Source organism: Aspergillus flavus, chromosome 5 (assembly GCF_009017415.1).
Source record: "Aspergillus flavus chromosome 5, complete sequence".
Classification (NCBI taxonomy): domain Eukaryota; kingdom Fungi; phylum Ascomycota; class Eurotiomycetes; order Eurotiales; family Aspergillaceae; genus Aspergillus; species Aspergillus flavus.
Window position 1 is genome coordinate 45,434 of NC_092408.1, and position 21,560 is coordinate 66,993.

General features: G+C 50.3%; 11 protein-coding genes across 11 annotated transcripts; 5 read left to right on the forward strand and 6 right to left on the reverse strand.

Annotated features, from left to right (window-relative positions):
- Window positions 1-402: 402 nt before the first annotated feature.
- F9C07_2284228 (putative 1-aminocyclopropane-1-carboxylate oxidase) lies at window positions 403-1,886 on the reverse strand (the record flags this gene model as incomplete). Its single annotated transcript, XM_071510675.1, has 3 exons — window positions 1,328-1,886; window positions 800-1,278; window positions 403-765 (listed from the first exon to the last, which is right to left on the reverse strand). Exons 1-3 carry the CDS (start codon window positions 1,551-1,553, stop codon window positions 403-405), a joined length of 1,068 nt encoding a protein of 355 aa, XP_071364162.1. The 5' UTR covers window positions 1,554-1,886.
- On the forward strand, window positions 1,887-7,527 carry F9C07_2284230 (C2H2 finger domain transcription factor). The gene is made up of 3 exons (XM_071510676.1): window positions 1,887-4,297; window positions 4,353-4,766; window positions 4,820-7,527. The coding sequence occupies exons 1-3, from the start codon at window positions 4,147-4,149 to the stop codon at window positions 6,670-6,672; spliced, it is 2,418 nt and encodes an 805-aa protein (XP_071364163.1). The 5' UTR covers window positions 1,887-4,146; the 3' UTR covers window positions 6,673-7,527.
- Window positions 2,057-4,079, forward strand: F9C07_2257925 (major facilitator superfamily domain-containing protein; the record flags this gene model as incomplete). Its single annotated transcript, XM_041286233.2, has 6 exons — window positions 2,057-2,197; window positions 2,257-2,283; window positions 2,336-2,501; window positions 2,565-3,106; window positions 3,152-3,543; window positions 3,603-4,079. 6 exons carry the CDS (start codon window positions 2,057-2,059, stop codon window positions 3,796-3,798), a joined length of 1,464 nt encoding a protein of 487 aa, XP_041147031.2. The 3' UTR covers window positions 3,799-4,079.
- On the reverse strand, window positions 6,714-8,339 carry F9C07_2284231 (flavin oxidoreductase/12-oxophytodienoate reductase; the record flags this gene model as incomplete). Its single annotated transcript, XM_041292661.2, has 3 exons — window positions 7,756-8,339; window positions 7,379-7,709; window positions 6,714-7,321 (listed from the first exon to the last, which is right to left on the reverse strand). Exons 1-3 carry the CDS (start codon window positions 8,161-8,163, stop codon window positions 6,714-6,716), a joined length of 1,347 nt encoding a protein of 448 aa, XP_041147032.2. The 5' UTR covers window positions 8,164-8,339.
- Window positions 8,340-8,579: 240 nt separating this feature from the next.
- F9C07_2284232 (putative pentachlorophenol 4-monooxygenase) lies at window positions 8,580-11,266 on the reverse strand. The gene is made up of 5 exons (XM_041292662.2): window positions 10,684-11,266; window positions 10,462-10,636; window positions 10,045-10,411; window positions 9,688-9,998; window positions 8,580-9,633 (listed from the first exon to the last, which is right to left on the reverse strand). The coding sequence occupies exons 1-5, from the start codon at window positions 10,785-10,787 to the stop codon at window positions 8,752-8,754; spliced, it is 1,839 nt and encodes a 612-aa protein (XP_041147033.1). The 5' UTR covers window positions 10,788-11,266; the 3' UTR covers window positions 8,580-8,751.
- F9C07_2092101 (putative monooxygenase) lies at window positions 10,042-15,308 on the forward strand (the record flags this gene model as incomplete). Its single annotated transcript, XM_041286234.2, has 9 exons — window positions 10,042-11,088; window positions 11,143-11,605; window positions 11,652-12,857; window positions 12,905-13,043; window positions 13,097-13,243; window positions 13,296-13,623; window positions 13,985-14,784; window positions 14,830-15,055; window positions 15,108-15,308. Exons 3-9 carry the CDS (start codon window positions 12,152-12,154, stop codon window positions 15,306-15,308), a joined length of 2,547 nt encoding a protein of 848 aa, XP_041147035.1. The 5' UTR covers window positions 10,042-11,088; window positions 11,143-11,605; window positions 11,652-12,151.
- Window positions 10,930-11,848, reverse strand: F9C07_6967 (putative short chain type dehydrogenase; the record flags this gene model as incomplete). The annotated part of the gene is made up of 4 exons (XM_041292663.1): window positions 10,930-11,088; window positions 11,143-11,199; window positions 11,245-11,605; window positions 11,652-11,848. The coding sequence occupies 4 exons, from the start codon at window positions 11,846-11,848 to the stop codon at window positions 10,930-10,932; spliced, it is 774 nt and encodes a 257-aa protein (XP_041147034.1).
- Window positions 15,309-15,529: 221 nt separating the features above from the next.
- On the reverse strand, window positions 15,530-15,778 carry F9C07_6963 (uncharacterized protein; the record flags this gene model as incomplete). The annotated part of the gene is made up of 1 exon (XM_071511552.1): window positions 15,530-15,778. One exon carries the CDS (start codon window positions 15,776-15,778, stop codon window positions 15,530-15,532), a length of 249 nt encoding a protein of 82 aa, XP_071364164.1.
- Window positions 15,779-15,998: 220 nt separating this feature from the next.
- F9C07_6962 (uncharacterized protein) lies at window positions 15,999-17,764 on the forward strand (the record flags this gene model as incomplete). Its single annotated transcript, XM_041292666.2, has 2 exons — window positions 15,999-16,707; window positions 16,774-17,764. The coding sequence occupies 2 exons, from the start codon at window positions 15,999-16,001 to the stop codon at window positions 17,535-17,537; spliced, it is 1,473 nt and encodes a 490-aa protein (XP_041147036.1). The 3' UTR covers window positions 17,538-17,764.
- Window positions 17,765-19,070: 1,306 nt separating this feature from the next.
- Window positions 19,071-19,327, forward strand: F9C07_6961 (uncharacterized protein; the record flags this gene model as incomplete). Its single annotated transcript, XM_071511551.1, has 2 exons — window positions 19,071-19,261; window positions 19,285-19,327. The coding sequence occupies 2 exons, from the start codon at window positions 19,071-19,073 to the stop codon at window positions 19,325-19,327; spliced, it is 234 nt and encodes a 77-aa protein (XP_071364165.1).
- A 602-nt stretch (window positions 19,328-19,929) lies between these two features.
- Window positions 19,930-21,394, reverse strand: F9C07_2107378 (glycoside hydrolase superfamily; the record flags this gene model as incomplete). Its single annotated transcript, XM_041292664.1, has 10 exons — window positions 19,930-20,019; window positions 20,077-20,142; window positions 20,196-20,319; window positions 20,377-20,395; window positions 20,452-20,540; window positions 20,594-20,739; window positions 20,788-20,909; window positions 20,969-21,017; window positions 21,067-21,107; window positions 21,157-21,394. 10 exons carry the CDS (start codon window positions 21,392-21,394, stop codon window positions 19,930-19,932), a joined length of 984 nt encoding a protein of 327 aa, XP_041147037.1.
- Window positions 21,395-21,560: the final 166 nt, after the last annotated feature.

A 21,560-nucleotide genomic window follows, 5' to 3' on the forward strand; every position in this document is an offset into this window, starting at 1 on the left:
GTGATTCTCCCTTCACATTCAGACCATGCTACTATGCCAATTCATATACTCACCTTTAGGGCTGTGAGTTCTGCTGACGTTGTGTAGCAGCCAATCACGATCGGGCACTTACAACGCCAGAGGGCGATAACAAAGGTGGGTGAAGATGATACGAGGGCCAGACGTAACCATATCCCCCCACCTTTGCCCGTCCAGAGGCGAGGCGTAGGGAAGATGTTTATTGTTCAGCCTGGACCAGCAGGAAGCATATCCCGCTTGGCGGCATATCATAAGCGCATTATGCAACAGGTATCCATTTGTCTACCAAGACAAACATCAGATATATGGGTACATTCATATTGAGAACAATTTAAGCCATGAAACCATTGAACGAAAAACATAACAACGTTCCAATTTGGTTCGCTACGCTCCGACAGAAGCTACGGCTGGAGTAGACGCCAGGCCCTGCATATCCAGCTCCTTCTTGTATTTCTCCGCCCGACCATAGCTCTCCTTGTAGGCTTCTGTCACCCTGTCCTGGACGGTAATCGGGGGGTATTTTGCTGACTCGCCCGGCTCGCGACAGTTGGGCAAGCACTCACACAGGTAGTCTGGGTTTCCACTAAAGAAGAAAGGGATCGAATATCTTTCACGGCCCGATTTGTTAATCACGCGGTGAATGTTGGACTTGTATTTATCGTTGGCCATGCGCATAAACAGGTCGCCCAGATTAACGACGTAGGCTCCCTCGACAGGCTTTACCTGTAGATTTATGACATGGGTTAGCTATGGTATAAAGATGGACAGGGGAGGTACCAACATCGAGCCACTGCCCAGTGGGCACGTCCAAGACCTGCAAGCCATCCACGTCATCCTGCAGGAGCAGAGTGACACATCCAAAGTCGGTATGCGCTCCAATTCCACGATTGAGCTTCTCGTCTTGGTCTTTCGGCTGCGCGGGATAGTGGAGGTAACGCATGGTGGCAACAGCGCCATCAGTGAGAGGCTCAAAGAAGGTCGAGTCAACACCCAGGGTTAATGCAACCACACTCAGCACATCTTTCGCGAGCTCGAATACCGCATGGTAATATTCCATCGTCGTCTTTTGGAATTCCGCTTTATCGGGGACAGTCTGTGGCCATTGATTGGGACCACTGTTCAGCTTTTTCTGGACAAAGTATGGGTGATCCTCGGGGATTTCCTCGCCAATGTAGAGCCCTTCTTTCAGTTCAGGCCCCGTGCCTGCTTCGAGCATTTGCGATCGTAACAACTCATAACCACGGTTGAAGGTGTTCAGATCTACAAGGTCAGCTAAGGTTCGTTCTCAAGCGCCGATTGAGGGTGATACTTTTGTCAATTTGCATCTTCTCCTCTAAAGGTAGGTCAAAAAAGCGCTTGGAGCAATTCATGACACGGCGCTGCAGGTCAAGCGGCACACGATGGCCTGTAATCTGGAAGAAGCCATTATAGTGGCAACACTTGCGCACCTCCTCGACCAATCTGGCCTTTGCTTCGTTATCATCACCGTAGAAGGGAGAGAAGTCCAGGATCGGGGGACCAGTTGGTGCGGCCATCGTTTCTGGTTATCAGTGGTAGTATCGTGCAGGCGTTTCTCGTCACAGCTTGTGTCTGACTTTGCCAACGATATGTCCCGCGCGAATATATCCCCCATAAACACTATCGAGATCTCCTCACTCCCAGCGTGACTCGGACATAATGCCGATGTCCAACCCCTCATGCACAATCAGAAGACGAAGAGGGCGACGAGGCGAGAGTGGGGGTGCTACTCAAAGATGGGGTGATAGAGCTGATGCGTCTGGTCACATTGATAAGACGATCTGCGGCCAAGGCTACGCACGACGCGGGGTTGTTATCTCGGTAGTCAATCTTTAGCTTCGACTTGGCAATATGGGTACTTTTGTACCAAATATCATACAGCTTGTATAGTAGATACCAGATAGGGTCCTAGCCCACGAGCATGTTTTGGAGCCATGTAAGCCGTGTGGTAGCATTTAAGTAGGCCGTCTGTAATATAAACTGTCAGAAAGGATCATGCAAATCTCTTCCACATCCCAATATGTCTGAGTTGAAGCAATCTAGAACAGTATCCCCAAATGCCGAAGCGAATATGGGGCAAAGCTCCACTTATGCAGACCGAGACGCCGAACGGGCATACCGTAGAAAAGTGGACCTGTGGGTATTGCCAATGTTGTGCCTGGTGAGAGAACATCGAGACCAGTCAGAGGAAACAAAATGGCCCTAAGCTGACACCTGTAGATGTACTTCTTTGATTGCATGGATCGTGTTCGTCTTAATTATCCTTGTTTAGCTACTGGCACAGTACTGACATGGCCAGAGTAACTTGGCAAATGCCAAAACAGACGGTCTCGACGAGGACTTGCATTTTCAGGGCAATGATTATTCGCTATTGATTCTTGTCTTCTATATTCCTTTTGGTCTATTTGACCTACCATGGAACTTGCTCATCAAGCGCTATTCTGGTCGAATCATGCTTTCATCCAGTAAGTCCATCCTAGACAACAGCCCCGAGGAAGTAGCTAACTTGTCCGCCATGATTCTCTAAGTGTCCGTTGTTTGGGGTATTCTTGCACTTTGCCAATGTGCAGCTAAGAACTTTGGTTCCTTACTTGCCATTCGTATCATTCTCGGCATTTTTGAAGCAGGTTTCTTTGCTGGAGCGACCTTTTACTTAACACTTTTCTACACCCGTGGGGAAATGGGTTTTCGACTAGCTATTGTCCAGTCATTCGCTGTTCTGGCCTCGGCATTTAGTGGACTGATCTCCTTCGGCGTATTCCAAATCAACAGCCCTTCGGTGAAAGGGTGGCAATACTTATTCATCATCGAGGGTGGAATGATCCTGCTAATTGGAGTCCTGGGCTTTTTGATCCTACCGGATAATCCACAGACGGCCTGGTTCCTGAGCAGTAGGGAGAGAGGCGCAGCAACAGCTCGACTACTTCGAGACTCTTCCTCGGAGGTTGAGACCGAATTTAATCTTAAAGCCTGCTTTCAGTCTTGGGGCGACTGGCAGTTCCCTATTTGGTGCATAATAACGTTTACCTACCCAGTTGCTTACGCAACGGCAATGAACTTCTTCCCTCTAGTGAGTCCACAATAGTCTCCCAGGTTTCAACTCTGACCAAGGCAGATCGTGCAACGTCTTGGATACTCCGTCGTCAAGACCAACTTGTGGACGGTTGCTCCAAATCTCGTCGGTGCAGTCGTGCTGCTCTGCGTCGCCAAATCATCGGACTATTTCCGCGAGCGAACATTTCACATTGTATTCTCTCTGACGCTGTCCCTTGTGGGGATGGTGATTTTAGCTGCAATCGACGTTCTTCAACATAAGGGAGTAGCCTATTTTGCTTGTTTTTTCATGGCATCGGGCGCATACATCCCGTCCTGCCTGGTTCATGCGTGGCATAATAACAACAACGTCCATGAAAACTCCCGCGCAGCGAATACGGGATTTTTTGTAGGGTTGGGGAATCTCGCGGGGGTAGTGAGTGCTGCTACTTTTCGAACAGAATATGCGCCAAAGTATGTTGCACCCTGATCCTGAGGAGGTAGAAGGACTATTTTTAACTAAACCAACGCAGGTACCTTCCTACGCTAATTGCGACGTGCTGTTGCAATACCGTGTGCATTATCTTTGTGACGGGACTAGGGTTATGGATGCGGTTGGAGAATCGTCGTCGCGATCGGAAACAAGGACAAAGACTGAGAGAAGATGGAGTGGATACTAGTCAGGTCAAGAATGGTAGTAGGAGCATGGAATGGCGGTATTTCCTGTAGATCTTGCATAGGTTGAGGGTTATGGCCGTGGGGAGGATTTTATGTTAGGGCTATGTTGACCACACCCACGTTCGCTATCTCCATGAGAATGGTAGCATCGTCGCTTTGCATGTCCAATCATCACTCATTTGACATCGTGATCACTATTGGCCACTAGTAGAGATAGGGAGCATATCAATCCCCCTATCAAGCTCAATTTTTCTCTATCAATCAAGCTTCCCCGCATTCTTATCAGCGACATCGGTCATCAGTCCGAAGGCCCCTGCATCTCTTAATCCTGGAGATACACCCGGACTTCAACCGCCATTGAGTTGAGTACAGAAATGCTTCACAGCCTTTGGCAGCAGAATGAAGAATCACCCTTGTGAATATCCCGGCTGCGACAAAAGCTTCACTCGCGCCGAGCATCTGCGTCGGCATGCACTCAATCATGAGCAGCCTCGCAAAGGCTTTACGTGTAAACGCTGCACGGTCCACTTTCAGCGTCCAGATCTACTCGGTAGGCTAGAGGCACGTCCAACCTTGATCTGAGTCTCCCGGGCTAACTGACCCAGCTCGGCACATGTTGCGACATGAGAAACGAGATGAAGAAGCGGGTGGACCAGGGTTGGGCGTCTTGAACACACGCAAGCGGACTCGCAGAGCGCGCGATGGCACCATCATAGTACGTCCCTCACAGCGAGAGATGCGGTCGGGAGCACGTTCGACAACCTCCTCATCCACGGGTCAGGATTTAGTGGTAGAAGAGGAGGAAGACCCTATGGATGAAGCCCCTATATCTCCGCCGATTTCTGGCACAGACCCAAGCTCTCTATCTATTGTCGAGGCAGATCCATTCTTGGCGCCGATGATGCCAGGCGGGCCTTTTGAGCCATATGTTGAGCCTATTCCAGGACAGTTTGATGCAGCGGACGGATCATTTAATGTCGGATTGGGCGGCATGGGCGACTTCTTTAGCATGGACACAGGTATGCGTCGCACCTTGTTCCAATACGACTTCCACTAATCTAATTGAACATAGCAACCGATTTCAATCTTCCTTTTGCAGCAACTTGTAATTATAATTGGCTGTTCGATGTCGCCTCTCTGGATGATGCCTTTCATCAATTCGATTTTCCACTCGGCTTCGATACAGAACCCTTCCCTGGTACACTCAACACCGAATATAATCAGGCAGTCGACAAGTACGATGGTCCATCGGCCTTGTTGGAGGTAGCTTCCCTGATGAACAAAGAAGAAACGTCACAATCTACACTGTCCTCTATTATGCCCGATATTCTGGAGACGGACTGGATGTCCGGGGCCTCTTTTCTAGGGCCCGGTCCGACGCCACACTTACCACGACTGTCAGAAAATTGCCGGCGAGGTATCCTATCTCTTGTCATGCAGGTGTCCCCGATAGGTATTGATGGCCGTCCAAGGACGCTGGACTCGCCTCTGCTTACCCTGGGGGCTCTCCAGGGCTATTGTGATCTCTTCTTTACTCGCTTCAATGTTACATATCCTCTGGTGCATCAGCCAACCTTCAACCCAGATACCATTGACCCGATTTTTCTGGCCGCTGTTCTCTTCATGGGAGCGACCTACAGCACGCGTGAAGCGCATCAGCTGGCCGTGGGAATCCATGACAAACTTCGCAGCCAACTTTTGTGCCATGAAGAGTTTTCTCCCCAGCCGGAGTTCTGGGTCTTGCAAACGATGCTCCTCATCGACTGCTTTGGAAAGATGAGGGCGGGTCCCAAGCAGCGCGAACGCGCTCAGCTATTTCATTGTGTTCTGATCAAGCTCATTCGCCGTAGTAACTGTTGCAGTATACAAGACACGCCTCATCTAGCTCGGTCTGAGGATCTGGATCAGGCATGGCGGCAGGCTATGGATGCTGAACAGCGTAAGCGGCTGGCGATGCTGTGCTTCATGTGGGATACTCAGCACGCGGTTCTCTTCTCTCAGTCCCTCTGTATGTCTGCATTTGAGATCCGGTCTTGTTTGCCATGTAGCGCTGCCGCCTGGGAAGCATCGTCAGCTCGAGAGTGGGCGCACTTTGCTGCCCGTGAAACAAACAGACCGTTCCTTACGGTTCTCAAGGGCTACATTACCCCAGGATCTGTGTCTCGACCCCGGGATCTGAATGTCTTTGCCCGCACTGTAATTCTACATGGCTTGATGTCGGTATCGGCCGATCTCAAACGACGAGATCAAACCACACTGCGGTCGGAAACGCCAGAGCGGGTGGGAGCCTGGACTCCACGAATGAGCCGGTCATATGTTCTATGGAAAGTGGACTTTGATGCCGATTGCCTCGCTATGAAGCTGGGACAAACTGCCGATCCACGTCGTTTCACCGGGTTGAAGATGGCAGCCCATGCCCTCTATCATGCATCTTGCCTGGCATTGAATGTGGAAATCCTCGACTTACAGATTGTCGCGGGAGCAATGCAAATTCTAGGACGAACTGTCACTCCAGCGGACCAGTCAAGATCCCAGCAGAATATTAGTCGTTGGCTGCACGAGGATTCGGGACCATCGACCACCGTGGCACGGCATGCATCACATCTCTTGCAAGATGCGGTGTTGAGTCTTCATGATTGGGACCAGGCCGACGCCTTTCATTTCCCTTGGTGCCTCTACTTGGCTACGTTGGCCTGCTGGGTCTTTCATCGGGGCATGGATCCAGCGTCGTCCGAGCCCCGAATGAATACAGACCTGTCTTCACTGATTGTCATGATGACCAACTGTCCCAGTACTACAGAGCTGGCAGCGTTGTCGGGAAAGTACGATCCCAAACCTTTAGTAGCAGCGATGGCACAGCAACTCGCGACTGTCCGATGGGCAGTTGTTCATGATACAATGAAGGTACTTGTAGGCTTATCTTAATAGTGTAATAATTCCATTCTGTGTTCTCCTCTGGCCTTCTATTATTTACTGTAAAAAGGGTAGTCCGTGTATCCTTTCTCCGCCGGGTCAGCTCCATAGAAGGTCGACCGATCATAAGGGTTCAAAGGCAGACCCTCCTTCAACCGTCGAGGCAGATCGGGATTCGAGATGAACCACCGGCCAAATACCACCGCGTCCGCTCCGTCGTCAATCAACTTTGGTCCAGCATTCTGAGGGTTGAAGCTCCCCGCGGCTAGGAAAGCGATGCCGCCCTTCTTCAGCGTGGGTCGGAACACATCCAAAGATGGTCTCTCCAAGGAGAGCGAATCGATTTTCGCATCTTCATCGAGCACCTCGTCAAAGCGAGGTTCAATCATGTGTACGTATGCGGGTCGCACTTCGGCGGGGAGGTTGGCGATTTGCGAGCAAAGTGAGAGCCAGTGAACATTCGGGTTCGAGTCTCGAGTATCCTGGAAGTAGTTGTATGGCGATAGGCGAATGCCTACACGGTCTGCCCCGATGGCCTCGGCGGCTGCCTTCAGTACTTCGAGGACAATACGGGACCGCTTCTCGATAGAACCACCATAGTCGTCTGCACGATTGTTTACATTGTCGTGCAGGAACTGGTCCAGGAGATATCCGTTTGCGCCTTTTGATATCATTGTGAGTCAATTGATTCCTCGTATGGGGGGCACGCCGTTCATACCATGAATTTCAACCCCGTCAAACCCTGCTTCCATGGCTCTTTTGGCGGCAGCGGCATATTCCTGCACAGTCTTCTGGATCTCCTCCACCGTCATGGGCCGCGGAGGTGTCGCACTGTACTCGCTACCATCCAATGCCTTTCCAGTAATGGGGATATCACTGGCACTAAGGGCTTGCTTTCCTTCAATGAAAGATGGCACTGTTGCCCGACCAACATGCCATAACTGGCAAAATATGTAGGCGCCTTTCGCGTGTACTGCATCGGTGACCTTCTTCCAGCCGGCGATTTGCGAGGGCGTGAAGATACCGGGGACACCTGGATACCCAGCAGCCTGAGCTGTTAGTTAACGCCGTGACTAGACTAGCATTCGTACATACAAGTCGACTAATCGGAGTTGCCTCTGTCAGCATAAGACCTCCAGGTGACGCTCGCTGCGCATAGTATTCAACGTTAAGTTCATTGGGAACAAACACGCCGTCCGACTCCTTCGTCGATCGCATCCGAGTGCATGGAGCTTGGATAACCCGGTGGCTGAGGGACACCGCGCCCAAGCGTAGGGTCTGAAACAGAGGTCCAACAGTATCGATAGAGCCCATTGTGAAGTAATTGATTGCAGTTAGGATTGGTTTCTTTCCACTGGGTAGAAACACCATGGCTATATAGCCTATCGACACCCCCCGCTCCCATGATTGCGAGGTACGAAGGATGGGACAACAGTGGGATAGGCCATCCTCGGTTTGAATTGTCAATTGAGAGTACATTAATTGTTGTCCCACCCCCACCATAAGCCTAGTCCTGCCCCCCACTCTCGCTCAGGCAGCTGTGAAGTGCTAGTCTCCAGTCTTGGCACGTATAGCTTCATGCCAAAAGCATTGACCCGAGGGCACTTTATCCGAGTACACAACACGCGATATCTTTGGCCCGCTGTTTTTGACTAGAGTCTTAAATAGTACCATTCGATTGGATTTCTCGTAAGATATTGATGATCACGGAGCTGGTGTAGTTATTGGCCTTTGGATATTTCTATCAAAAAACCTGTATAGACATGTAGGCTTTCGTACTGTGAGCGATATATATCTCCCATCCATAGCCTCTATACCTTAAATCTCCATTACTAAGACATGTCTCCAAGGATTCAGGACAAGAAGAAGCTCACAGAATCATACAACATATTATTATCTACAAAAGCTGTTTCAGCAGGATTTTGTTATAAACTGGTAAAATTGTCAATTTGCGAGTAAAAGATTCCTCCCCCTAAATCCCTCTACGCAGGGACTATACATGCCACCGTCAGGACAACACTCCTTGAGTAACTTTTTCTACTTCATTTTTGTCCATAACATCATACATTGTCACGAAAGTCTAAGTCTGCTTTACATCATAAAAGCGAAATAGTCGTCTATCCACTTCCCAGCCTCTGTGCCCGCGGTCAGTTCCCAAGTATCAATACTCCCCACGTATCCATCGGGTCGCACAATCACTATGCCAACCTGCTCGCCCTGCAATGACCCAAACCATTTATCCGTACAACGTGGTGAATCAACATCATCAAGATACAAGGTCCAGCGGCTATCCTGCAGTACCTTGGGTAGATCTGCAATTTCGAACTCAGACTTGGAAGACTGAGTCACCATCGCATATGTAAAGACACTGGACACGGAGGTATATCTCTGTGGCTGTATGAAAGCGTCTGAAGGGGCTGCTCCTTGGGGTTGGGTCGCATATGACTGACTTGCTCGTGAGGATACCTTTCCCATCCCAGTCGCATTGTCGAGTCCCTTACATATGGTACCGAGAAACCCAAGTGCCTTTGGAACATCAGGAATAAAGAAGTATATACGGAACTGGCTCAACATCGGAATATCAAGCTGGATAGAGACAGGGTTGGCGTCAATGTATCGAGTCACCTTGGCTGGAAGCTGGAGGGTGCCAGGCTGCAGGGGGGTTGATATGGCAGTCCTGCCTCGGTTCAGCAGACCATGCGAATATTCTGCACCCACGCCAGAGATGAAGCGAATATTTTCATCAAAGTTCTTCGCAAGGGCAGCCTCACCTTGCGAGAAAGCTTTGCAATGCTCGGCATCGAAGTTTATAAGATCGTAAGCAATCTTCCGTCGTTCCTGTTCGTAGGTGGCTAGAAGGGACGGTTTGGCCAAACCACGAATGACAAGGTTAAGCTTCCATGCCAAATTAAAACTGTCATGCATGCTTGTATTCGCTCCTTGGGCTGCCAGAGCAGAGTGACAGTGTCCAGCCTGTTGAGTATTAGCATGAAGCAGATGCAATGCAGTCTGGGTGAGATATCATACATCACCGGCAATGAATATCCGCGCCTCGGAGTCCATGAACCGTTTCGCTACTCGTTGGCCCACGACATAATTTCCGAACCATTCAATTGTCTTCCACTCAATGCGGAACGGGTGCATCGCATCTCTGGCTCGTCGCATAACATATTCCGGTGTAGCCTTGGACCTATCAACCCGTTCGCCGTCAGTCTCGCTTAGCTGAACGTATAATCGAGTCATGTTGCGTTCGCGAGGGATCCAAAGAATAGAACCGGCCTGGTCGGAACGCACGGCGACTTTACTCCAGAGGTCGGGAAAGTCGGTATCGATGACACCTATTCCTTAGCATTGTGCTGTACGTGAAGAACCGGATGAGCTCACCATCCAGCACACCCCATGATGCGTTGGTCACCTCTCCCTCCAACTGTGCGTCTGGGATACACTCTCTAACCTTTGATCGAGCACCGTCACATCCAACCAGGTAGCCGGCCCGGATAGTCTTGATGGTCTTGCTCGCCAGGTCCTCATATACGATATCCAATTGCCATGTGCCTGCCACGCGCGAGCAAGACGTAAACCGACTATTTCTCATGACGAAGGCACCTCGAGCCTCCATATCATCGATCAAGACCTCTTCAACCATCCCCTGGTGTGCAAGAAGGATATAAGGATCGGAGGCACCGACGAGGCGCTCAGGATAGTGCTCTTGACGTCCGACTCGGTGGAGGGGTTTATCTGCCGTTGATTGCTGGGATCTGTCAGCCACAATCGAAGAGGCTTGAAGTGGTAAAGCCATACCCAGAAAGAGATATCGTAGACACGGGCGGCATTTCTCAATAAAGGATCGGCGAGTCGCATCTGCTTGAATGTCTCAATCGTCTTGGGTTGCATGCCATCCGCCTTGCCGGTGGAGGTCTTGTCCGGACGATCGTCGAGGATTGTAACATCAATACCGAATCGCACCAAATTGCATCTGCAAACTGTGAGTTGACCAAGCATGGTGGTTGGGAGTGGACCTACGCAAGCATCAACCCGGACGGCCCAGCGCCAACCACCACGACAGTGGTTGAAGCATCCACAGGCCCTCTCGAACTATATCCTTCGTTGTCTACACTGGGTGCCATGTTTGTGATTCTTTCGTGTTACAAATAATGCCGACTCAATTTCTCCGCTTTGACAAAGGCCTCGTATTATTATAAAATATTGGAGATGAAATGCGGAGTAAGTCACACCCCCACTCTTGCCCTATCTCCATCTCCATCTTCACTACCATCGGGTCACTCCCCCATCTACAATGATATCCTGCCCCGTCATGTACGCACTGGCGTCGCTCGCTAGGAAAACACACGCCCCCATGATATCCTCGGGCTCGGCAATCCGCCCATTCATGGCTTCCGACTCCCAACCTTGAACAAGATGGGGGAACTATCAATGAAGTCAGTGTGGGATAGCACAGCAATTGGGGCTTGGGCGACCTACAGCTGCAGTCATCTCCGTTCGCACATACCCAGGAGAAATGGAGTTTACTCGGATGCCCTGCCATGGTTAGCCGGAGGTTGGAAAGCACGGCCCAAAACTCACGTATTCAGCCAACTCTTTTGCAATGGCAGGGCACATCGCTCGAACTGCTCCTTTGGTTCCGCAGTATGCGCTGCACAATTGGCTTCGCACTGCAATGTGACTAGCCATACTAGCTACAAGAACGATGCTCCCATGTTTTGTCCCGTTCGCAATCATCTGTTTTGCCGCCAGTTGGGCAGTAAAATATAGACCAAGTACATTAATCGAGACCAGATCGTGGTGGTCTTTGTAGGTAAACTCCAGGAAGGGTAGATGGCGGTTGATTCCAGCGCATGGGACACAGATATCGAGAGCATCGTTGAAGTCCTTCTGAAACTGCGAGAAGCCACTCTCAAGCGATTCCTGCGACGAAACATCGACTCTATTTGGGTCAGCCACATACCATCTATGATATGGGGATCGCCAACCTGTAATACGCTGTGCGAACATTATACTCCTTGTCAATGGCATAGAACGCAGTGTCCGGATCTACGACATCAAAGATGGCTACATTTGCCCCTGCCTCCGCCAGTCCACGCGCAAAGGCGAGCCCGCAACCTCGGGCTCCCCCTGTTACTAGCGCAGTTCGACCTTGGAGCGAAAACTGATCGGTTAGCCTGGACATGGATAGTGCAATGAAACACCTACTTTTGACATGATGCAAATTTTAGTAGCTGGATAGAAGCGTCAATGTTCTTCCGTGTCTTGTAACGCATGAGTTCATGCCTTTTGCCCCCTCAGATATAGCAGTATCCCTTGCAGTGTCGGATATCGGCAGGTGGGTGAGCACAGATAACCCCCATCTTTGATCCGTGGGATCTCAACCACAAACGAGCTACTCATAAATACCTCGAATACAGAAGTGCATCTCTGAATAGGATTCAAGACACACCCCACACTCCTATCACCTAGTCCACTTTCCTTCAGCATGGCCCCTCGCATTCACATTAAGCAACAACAAACCCGCTCCCAATTATGCCGACTTGACATTCTGATTGTCGGAGCTGGCCTGGCAGGACTGGGCTCCGCCATTAGCTGTGCTCTCGCCGGTCACGCTGTTCACATTCTCGAAGCTGCCCAGGAGATCAAAGAAGTCGGCGCTGGTATTCAAGTTCTTCCGAACAGTTCGCGCGTTCTCCAGCATTGGGGCCTGGAGGAGGCGTTGACCCCGTATATGACGTTTCCAAGTGTCTGTAATTTTATCGGATGGAAGGGGAATAAAATCTCCCACTTGGACTTTCATGAATCCGAGAGCAATTATCCTGGAACATGGTATCGGGATTTCCATCGTGCGGATCTCCAGCGGTGTCTTGTTAACAGAGCTCTGGAGCTAGGGGTACGAATGACCTGCAATGCACGCATCGCAACCGTCCATGTCAGCGATGATGGCGCCACCGCAACCGTCGTCGCAGCGGACGGGAGGCAGTGGGAAGGAGATCTGGTGATCGGAGCCGACGGTGTATTTGGAAAGTTGACAGAGGAGTTGCTTGGGCGCAGCGATCCCCCGGTCAAGACGGGGGATCTCGCATATCGTCTATTGTTGTCAACTGAAGAGATGCGAAAAGACCCAGAGTTGGCACCCTTTGTGAACCATCCGCAGGTCAACTACTGGCTGGGTCCTGATGCTCATGCTGGTTTGTTGCATTCGATGATGTTATTTGATTTAGCTAACTTTTGGCAGTGAACTACGTACTTCGAGGCGGAGATCTGTTCAACATGGTCTTGCTTGTGCCAGACGATATCCCGGAGGATTCCCTAGCATCAACGATCGAAGGAAACGTGCAGGAGATGTGCGCCTTGTTTGAAGGCTGGGATCCACGGTAGGTAACTACTACAGGCCTTCTACGGCTACTTCGGTCACTGACGCCAGTAGTATTCAAAAGCTACTCAAGCTCTGCCAGTCGGTGCAGAAATGGAGGCTTTGCATCCGTTTCGGGGAGTTCGACTGGTCTCATCCATCCGGTTCATGGATAATGCTGGGCGATGCCGTGCACGCGACTCTGCCATATCTCGCTTCAGGGTATGATCCGGCTTTTGAGCCCTCTAGTTTAGAGCTAACTATCATCTCCTAGGGCCGGTATGGCTTTCGAAGACGGTGCCGTTCTGGGCGAATGCCTATCTCGCCTCCCTGACCGTGATGATGTCGCAAAGACGTCGCCAGACTTCCTCCAGGCTAAAAGGCACGCCCTGTCTGTATTCCAACAGTGTCGTAAGGAGCGTACAAAGATGGTCGTTGACCGAGGAAACATCCAACAATATTTATATCACCTACACGACGGGCCCGAACAAGAGGAAAGAGATCGCAAGATGCAGATGACACCCACACCTGAAGGCGAGGCGCTGGCTTGGAGAGATCCAGGGTTGGCTCCGAAGCTATTGGGTTATGATCATATTGCCGATGTGAGTTTATCCAAGTGAAAGTCGACGAGCCCAACTAACAATGATCAGGTGGATCGCCACTGGGGTATTCGGCAAGAAAGTAATTTGGTGGAATCTCGACTTTAGCTACCTGTAAATTGAATTTTGAAATTAAAGTGTTGGTCAAGAGTCTATGATTGTGTAGAACGGGACCCACTGCCCCCATCTTTGATATAGGATGGTTTATCGGCCTCCCCATTCTTGAGACCCTCTCCATCCAAGTAATCCAAGTAATTCCCCGCTCCGCCTATCTCGTATATAGGTTTCCGAAAGGTCTTCGCGACGATGGCAATCTGTAATTACTTTTTGGTATACCACGATAATACCCAAATCTCTCCCGAAGATGTGGCAATTCCTCGGCTTCTCCTCCAAGCAACCAGAGAAAGAGCCTCCGCGAGGGCTTCCTGCATCATGGTATCGCTCTGAGGCGATGTACCAGCTGGAACGCCGAGCTATCTTCTCGAAGCGTTGGATGCTCCTCACCCATTCGAGCCGATTCACCGAACAAGGCGACTTCCTCTCCTTCACCGTTGCCAACTTTTCATTCTTCTTGATCCGAGACCGTGACGGCAATATCAATGGTTTCCACAACGTCTGCCGGCACCGCGCATTCCCCGTCGTACAAACTCGTTCAGGATCGACCTCTATTCTCAGCTGCAAGTATCATGGGTGGTCCTACGGACTCAAGGGAAACCTTGCCAAGGCACCGCGCTTCGAAACTGTTCCCGGATTCGACAAAAGCCAGCATGGGCTACTCCCCGTACATGTTCACATCGACAAGGCCGGCTTCATTTGGGTGAATCTGCAAGCGGGCTCGCCGGATGTGAGATGGGAGGACGACTTCCAGAGAATTGATGAGCAGCCACGGATGCAAGACTTCGACTTTGCTGGGGAATACACATTCGATCACTACTGGGAGATGGACTTGGATGCAAACTGGAAGGGAGTGATTGAGAACTATAATGAGTGCTATCATTGTGCGACTTCACATCCGCTCATCAGTGGCGTATCGGATCTTCCTCGCTATCGCGTGGAGCCAACGGCAGGATACATGGAGCATCACATCTTCAACAAAGAGCAGACCGATGCCCAGTTTAAACGGGCTATTACCTATTTCTTCCCCACCACATCAGTTACCGTCACGTAAGTAAAGCATCCGGCCATTTACGTATGTCGCTGACCAAGAAGTGACAAATTCTTCTATATCCAACGCATGATCCCGGTGTCCGCAACCAAGAGCAAGATTGAGAACGAGGTATATCGTCATCGAGATGCGACGGACAAAGAGTTCGATGATATCAACGCGTTCTATCGGCAAGTGCTTGACGAGGATAAGGAGTTGTGTGTAGGCGCCCAGGGCAATCTGGGCACCGGGGTCTTCGTCAACGGCGAGCTTCACCCAGACAAGGAAAAGGTATGCAGCATAGTCTCGAACGAGGAGATTTCTCTCTGACTGGCGATGACAGGGCCCGATTCATTTCCAGGAGAATGTGAAGGAGATGCTCATGGAGCACCGAAAGAAGGAAGAACAACAAGGCGGACGAGAAATATGGCCTGCGATTCCTAAACTATCCGAGCACATGACAGAGAAGCTGGCTGGCGAAGAACGATTCTGTTCACAATTAGAGGCTACCACTTGCCTGAACAGGCCGGAGCTGACATGGTGATTCTATTCATTTATGCTAGCAGGCTGAATCACTGATCTGTTCAGTCCTTCATGATCAGGTTGATCTGGACCAACTCCATCTAGTTGATATCCATACCGAGACAGTTAAGTTCGTACAGTATCACAATTATCGCAAGGTAGATATCATTGGAAGGGATTATCGTAAATCGGAGAGTTGAATCCATCCGTACCGCACTAGTATTGATTCAGGAAGGCGGAATGTCAAAGCGGTAGCAAAGATCTGCCCTCTGAATTCTGTTGTTTTGATGGGGGAAGTCCAGATCGTAGATCATCACGTGGCCCGCCTTCCCAACTTGCCAAGTCCCAGCCGCGTCCTTCCATTCTCCCTGGCCATGTCTTCTTCCTCCTCCTCTTCTTCTTCTTCATCCTCCTTCGCCCTGCGACATCAGTAAAGGAAGTATTTGCTTTTTGCCGCTCTCGCCGCCAGTCCTGCCATTCCTGTGTTCTCATAGGACTCTCCGATTTCACTGGTTGACTTCGGATTGGGCACGTACTCGTGACCAGACCGCAAGAGCTTTTACCACTTTACTCCGATCTTGTTATCATCATTCTTGATCCGACATATTACCTGAGTCAGGGCTGCTCAACGCTGTTCCAAAGCCCGGGTGGGAGGGCTACTCGATGCATCGAGGGTTCTCCATTTTAGTCCAACGAATGTTGCAAGGACACAATGACCACCACATCGCAAAACCCGCCCTGGGTCTTGAACAAAGCAGTGATTGTTTATACACCCGATTTCGATGTTTCTTGTCGTGCTAGCCTTCGTATCTTCCATGATGAAACTGCCAACCGAGGATCCATCACCCTTTCGATCACGGCAGATCTCGCTAACCCTCGTGTCAGATCACAGGTGAGGTTGAATATCCCCCCAGAAAGAGTCGAAAAATGTGTATTACATAGGACTAGCAACGACGGCCTCTGTTCACCTGGTTTGCTTCCCACGATCCCGGCGCTTGTCACCAATGTTTCGGCAGTCTCAACACTGAGTTTGACACTCCGTACGATCGGGATTGTTGTTTGTCCATCTGAGACGGAGTCTTTAAGCCCAGCCACCCCAGGAGACCTGAATCTCCAATCATTTGCAAAGATCTGTCGATCTGAATTTCTCCGTATACACTTTGCCAGACGACAATGTGGGGATAAAGAACTCCATAAGCTCGAAAGGTTCTCGCAGGCCCTGCGAGGAAGGAGTCTGGAGGCAGAGCCGTTTGACCACGCTCGCCACCGCACGGTCCAGAAAGATTGGCATGTCTTTTGTTTATCGCCCGATCCACCACCTTATTGTCAGGAGTCCGTGTCCGAGCAGGTGAAGCAGGTGGACCCACCCCCATACTGTGAGCAGTCCGTGTCTGAGCAGGGGGTGAGAAAACGGCGCAGAGGTATCTTCTCTTCTTATTTTCGTTTTATGTGCTATTGTCATTCAATAGTCCATTAATAATATTTAGATCCAATGCCACTTGACAATAAAACACGAAAAACAACGCTCCTTTCATCCCCTCAATCGAGGGGCTCTCCCACCGAGCCCGATACACCGAGTACTCTCCCCCCATCCCCTCCGTCCCCGTCCTCAATCCGTCCAACTTGCTTCACACATGCTTCCTCTCCTGGCCGCACAGAGCGTAACAGACTTGCGTATCTTGTACATGAGTTCAGTAGTTTGTCAGATGGCCAGGTTCGTAAAGTACTAATTGGATCACGACACGATCATCTCCTAGCCATACCAAACGATGTAGACAATGGCCTGGCATCGGAGTCGGAGAAAGTCAGCTTTGCCAAGGACGAGCCGATTACACGCCGCAGTCTGGAACAATACATCGAGACGATAATCAAGCGCCACATATCCCCTATCGTCGATGAGATTGTCGATAGTGCCGTGAGCATGTCTCGCGATCAGTTCTTCGACGAATGCAAAACGAACGAAGCCGAATTTCGCGAGCAGGTCGACGATGGTACCTCCGAGGTACGCACGATGGCCAATGAATGTATAAAGGAGATGCAAGAAGAAGCGCAAAAGCACATTCATGAAATGGAAGAGCAAGCACAACAGTGCATGAATGATATTCAGAATCAGGGAATCCAGGTTGAGATGTCTGCGGAGAAAAACACGGCCAAGTTGAAGTATTGGTTCAATGCTTCTTCACGGTTCTTACTCGATAGCAAGTCAGGTAGCCATGAGCTGGGCACTGATGTCCGACGCAGTTCCATTTAGATTTGGTACTGCCCTCATATATCTCAGCATTGTCGTCGTGCACTTCGATTTTTTATAAGTTCGCTAGAAGATTAGTGACGTGGGCCGGCATCGAATCGCAAAACGCGAACAGGCTCCCAACTTCATTTTGCATGATCTAAGTATCGGCGTCATCAGCTCTGGATCTCATATCGAACCCGTGCTTTGGATTGAACACCGAGGCAGCCAGCTACCAAAGCGTCGAAGACAGGAATTCGTGCAAAGGGGAGGCAGGGTTGAACTGATGGGGTCCTCCGTCTCACAATGCCGATAGGTGCGCGTCAAAATTGCAGAAGCCACAAGCAAGTTCACCTCCAGCATCGCAGCTGGTTTTTCCAGCTCCTCTCGGGAGCTCCACCAGACACACTCTCCTTCTCAATGTCGATGAAGAAACCTTCCGCGTTACGGGAAGGCAGTCAAAGGCTGCAGGATCGAATTCCCGCACCTTGTACCTCAGGTTGTTCTTCCACGGCCCACAAAGATGAGTAGCAGACAAGTACAGTAATTGTAGTTCTGGGGTTTGTCTTATACCTCGTTCCGGTTCAGTTGGAATGGGGCAGATATACATCAGGCTTGATCCTTCTTTCTTGTATCCGTGGGCCTGGATATGGTCGTCGGTTAGACAATTGGGACCGGTGGGACCATCTGTGCATGCTGATCGTAACATTAACCTAGCGGTGGTCTAGTATATCTTTGAAGCATTCTTTACGGTCACGTCCTTGATCTTGTATAATCTTTTATCGGGGTCGATATTGCCTGAAGTCCTTGAGTCGTCAAGAATTCGAGCCAGCGACACTCCAATCAGGAACCCTAGTCGGGAAATGGGCGACTGCCAGCCAGGAATTTCGCGACTCGTATCATAGTCGGGCCCCGGCCTGCGCATCAGCTCTCGCTTACCCAGCTATAGTTTCCTCCCTGCCCAGGCCAGACAAACGCTTCCTATGCCTACCACCAGTCGATAGGCACACCCATCCGCGCAACTATGTGCACCTGGTCAAACTCTTGATCCTTCTCTACATTTACCAAGATGAATGGCTCGGAGTGCACCCCTTTGAAGGGTTAGAGGCGGGCGCGGCCCCTCGCTGCCATATCCCGGAGTTCCTAGCTTCTTCTTCTTCTTCTTCTTCTTCTACGACTATCACGCTCCCCGAGATCCTTCCTGCGCTGTACCTCGCCGCCGCAGACTTTAACGACTTGCCATGACCCGGCAGGGCACGGTAGTGTTCAACCTACCAGGCCACGCGTGGTTCGTGGTCGATTCACCCGGACTGGCCACCGGGCGGATTACTATTGTAGACTTTGGCTCCAGTGGAAGTGTCTGTGCTTCTGTCTCCCGCCGGCCGTGGAATATGGGCTAAGTTATGGGTTTCATGTGGATGGGTCGGTTGGTGTCTGATATTGTGGACTTATCTATCGGGAGACCGCCATAGTATAATGAACCGTTTGTTTTCCCCATAACGTTCTTGGTCTGTGTGGGGTCACAATTGTTGTCCAATAACGAACGGTAGCTTGGATATGGACCTTCCGATCCTCGACCTCTTGGAGTCCACTCGACAGAGCAATCTGTTTCTCCATCCCGCCTACTGTTCCCGCAGTAACTGGGACGTGTGGGCCCGGATCATCGAGCAGAGTGTGCCTGGGTATCTGGAGCTGGAAGAACAAGGGTGGGAAGTGGAATTCGAGCTTGATCATCTGCTGGAGATTGAGTAAGTGCTGAAATCTGTAACAGCATGCCGCCACCCCAGTTGTTATGCTCGCAGACTAGCGGCTAGCATGATCGAAGTGCTGCATCACTGTCGTCTGTAGACCTCGGTCTGCATCCATAGGTTAGGGCCGTTACGCACAGGTTTAGAACTTTAGATCTTGAATCCATAGTTTTCTATTGGGCACCCGTAGGTTGATAAAAAAGGGAAACACACGGAATCATATATATATTCGGTCTGTATTGTGGTATACACTAGGTAGTCAATGTCATAGAGGTTTGGTTTACGGTATATCGACAGAATACCAATTTAATGATCAGTTGTATACCACATCCGTTGTCCTGGGCAGCTTAGAGGGATGTGGTGGAGGATGAGGAGGAGAGTGTTCTCTTGTGGGTTACTGAGGAGAATGTGTAGCATCCTTGAGCATTGACAAGATATTGGTGATCTATCTAGTCGCTGGTGCTCTGGGCTTGGTTTGTATGCATGTAGGATAGCGACCAATGTAGGTGAAAAGGCAGACTGCCATCTATTGATAGCGATATTGAGTACTAGCATAGGGTGTTTAAGTGCTAAAGATGAATGACAGTTTGATATTTGAAACTGAATAACGTCCAACCACCATCTGACTTTATGTCCGTCGCAGAACCAAGATAGATATCACGCTCAGCTTAGAGCGCAGCAATGATAGCGCCGTAAGCATCCTTTGGCTGGTAGTTCACATCGAACAACAAGGGACTTTCGTCTGCGCGCCAGGAATCCTAGATGCTGTTAGCTTCCTGCTGTGCAACCAGTGGAAAGAGAAAGATGCTGATTACCTTGTCAGACACACCCCAGACAGTAATCCCGATGCATTTCTCTACATTCAGACACGCGTTGACAACCTGGAATGTCCTGTAAGTACTGTTCAACTAGCAAGAAGGAAAGGTTTACTTACATTGACCCAATCGTCCGAAGTGGCTCCTCCAATATCAAGCTCGGTAACAGCGACTTCGGAGGCACCGGTCGACGCAAGCGCCTCAAGCGCTGCCTGGGCGCCAGACGTAGGGAAGCCTCCAGCACTAAAACTTAGAGTCAGTATGATGAGTTCTTTTTATTCTAAGTCCGAAAGCTCTCACCCAAAGTGAGACTGAGAGCCTAGAGGAGGTTAGTTTGTTACTATGCGTGCTTGAATAGACATGCGAGCCACATACCAATCCCATCAATTGGAACTCCTGCAGCGATCCATTCACCAACTTTACTCACGAACCCTTGGGTCTTGGAGTAGGAGGCGTCGTCCAGGCTAGACCGTGTAGTCAGCATACCGCCACATATCCCGAGGTCATAAGGTCCTACTTGTAATCATTGATGTAAAGCTTGCAGTCGGGGTCCGCGGCACGGGCAGCTTCAAACGCGATCCGGACAAAGTCCTCTCCAAGGACGTTTGAAAACACACTCTCGCGAAGGGACCCATCCTCGGCGAATATTTCGTTCACCACATCCTATAACTGTCAGTGGGGTTGACCCCTGATAAATGCTACGTGCCATACCCAAGCGTAGATCTGTCCCTTCCAGCGGGACACCAGGGTGGTAACGTGGTCTTGGATGACACCGGTCAAGGTGGCAGGGTCACTGATCTGGGAAACCCATGAGGGGAGCTGGGAGTGCCAGACTGCGGGATTTCTTCCTTAGTACACCTGTTTGAATGGGTGGAGGACGGGTCAAACGTACGAAGAGTGTGTCCGCGAAGCAACTTTCCCTTTTCCACGGCATAATTGACCTATATCCTATTATTAAAATTCAAAGAGAAGGGAAGAAAGAGAGCATACAACATAGTCAGCTCCATCAAAGTTATAGCCTCCCTGGGTAGCTATCTGGGGTCAGCAGTGATAACCATGTAGTAGCAATGAACAACATACGCTCAGTGGCATCCCACTTCATGCTGTTTTCGCAAGTTAAAGCGCCAAAGTCCGCAGCAATGATGGGCTCATTCTGAGGATTCTCCAGCAGAGCCTGCTCCGCGATATTCCCGAAATACTTCTTCCCAGCTGCGGTGAAGGCGTCGTGAAGGCTCTCCGCTGCCTGTCGGCTCGTCACGTATGCCGAAGCAGCAGTTGCAAGGAGGGTACACTGAACGATGGATGAAAATTGGACCATTTTGGATGGGGAACGAAATCGATAGAGACTGGATGTGTTGTAGAGAAGTCATGATCATTGACTTGGAGGAATATATATAGGCATTTGCGGCCGACTTGATATTTCCTCTGTGGAGAGAGCTATTTAGGCAAAAGTATTGAAACTCTAGAAGAGGACTTGAATATTG

Coding starts and splice junctions, on each gene's coding strand:
- F9C07_2284230 (XM_071510676.1), top strand. CDS start 4,147: ATGAAGAATCACCCTTGTGAATATCCCGGCTGCGACAAAAGCTTCACT. Junction 4,298..4,352: donor TCAGCGTCCAGATCTACTCG/GTAGGCTAGAGG, acceptor TAACTGACCCAG/CTCGGCACATGTTGCGACAT. Junction 4,767..4,819: donor CTTCTTTAGCATGGACACAG/GTATGCGTCGCA, acceptor AATTGAACATAG/CAACCGATTTCAATCTTCCT.
- F9C07_2284232 (XM_041292662.2), bottom strand. CDS start 10,787: ATGGCACCCAGTGTAGACAACGAAGGATATAGTTCGAGAGGGCCTGTG. Junction 10,637..10,683: donor CCGTCCGGGTTGATGCTTGC/GTAGGTCCACTC, acceptor CACAGTTTGCAG/ATGCAATTTGGTGCGATTCG. Junction 10,412..10,461: donor TCTACGATATCTCTTTCTGG/GTATGGCTTTAC, acceptor GACAGATCCCAG/CAATCAACGGCAGATAAACC.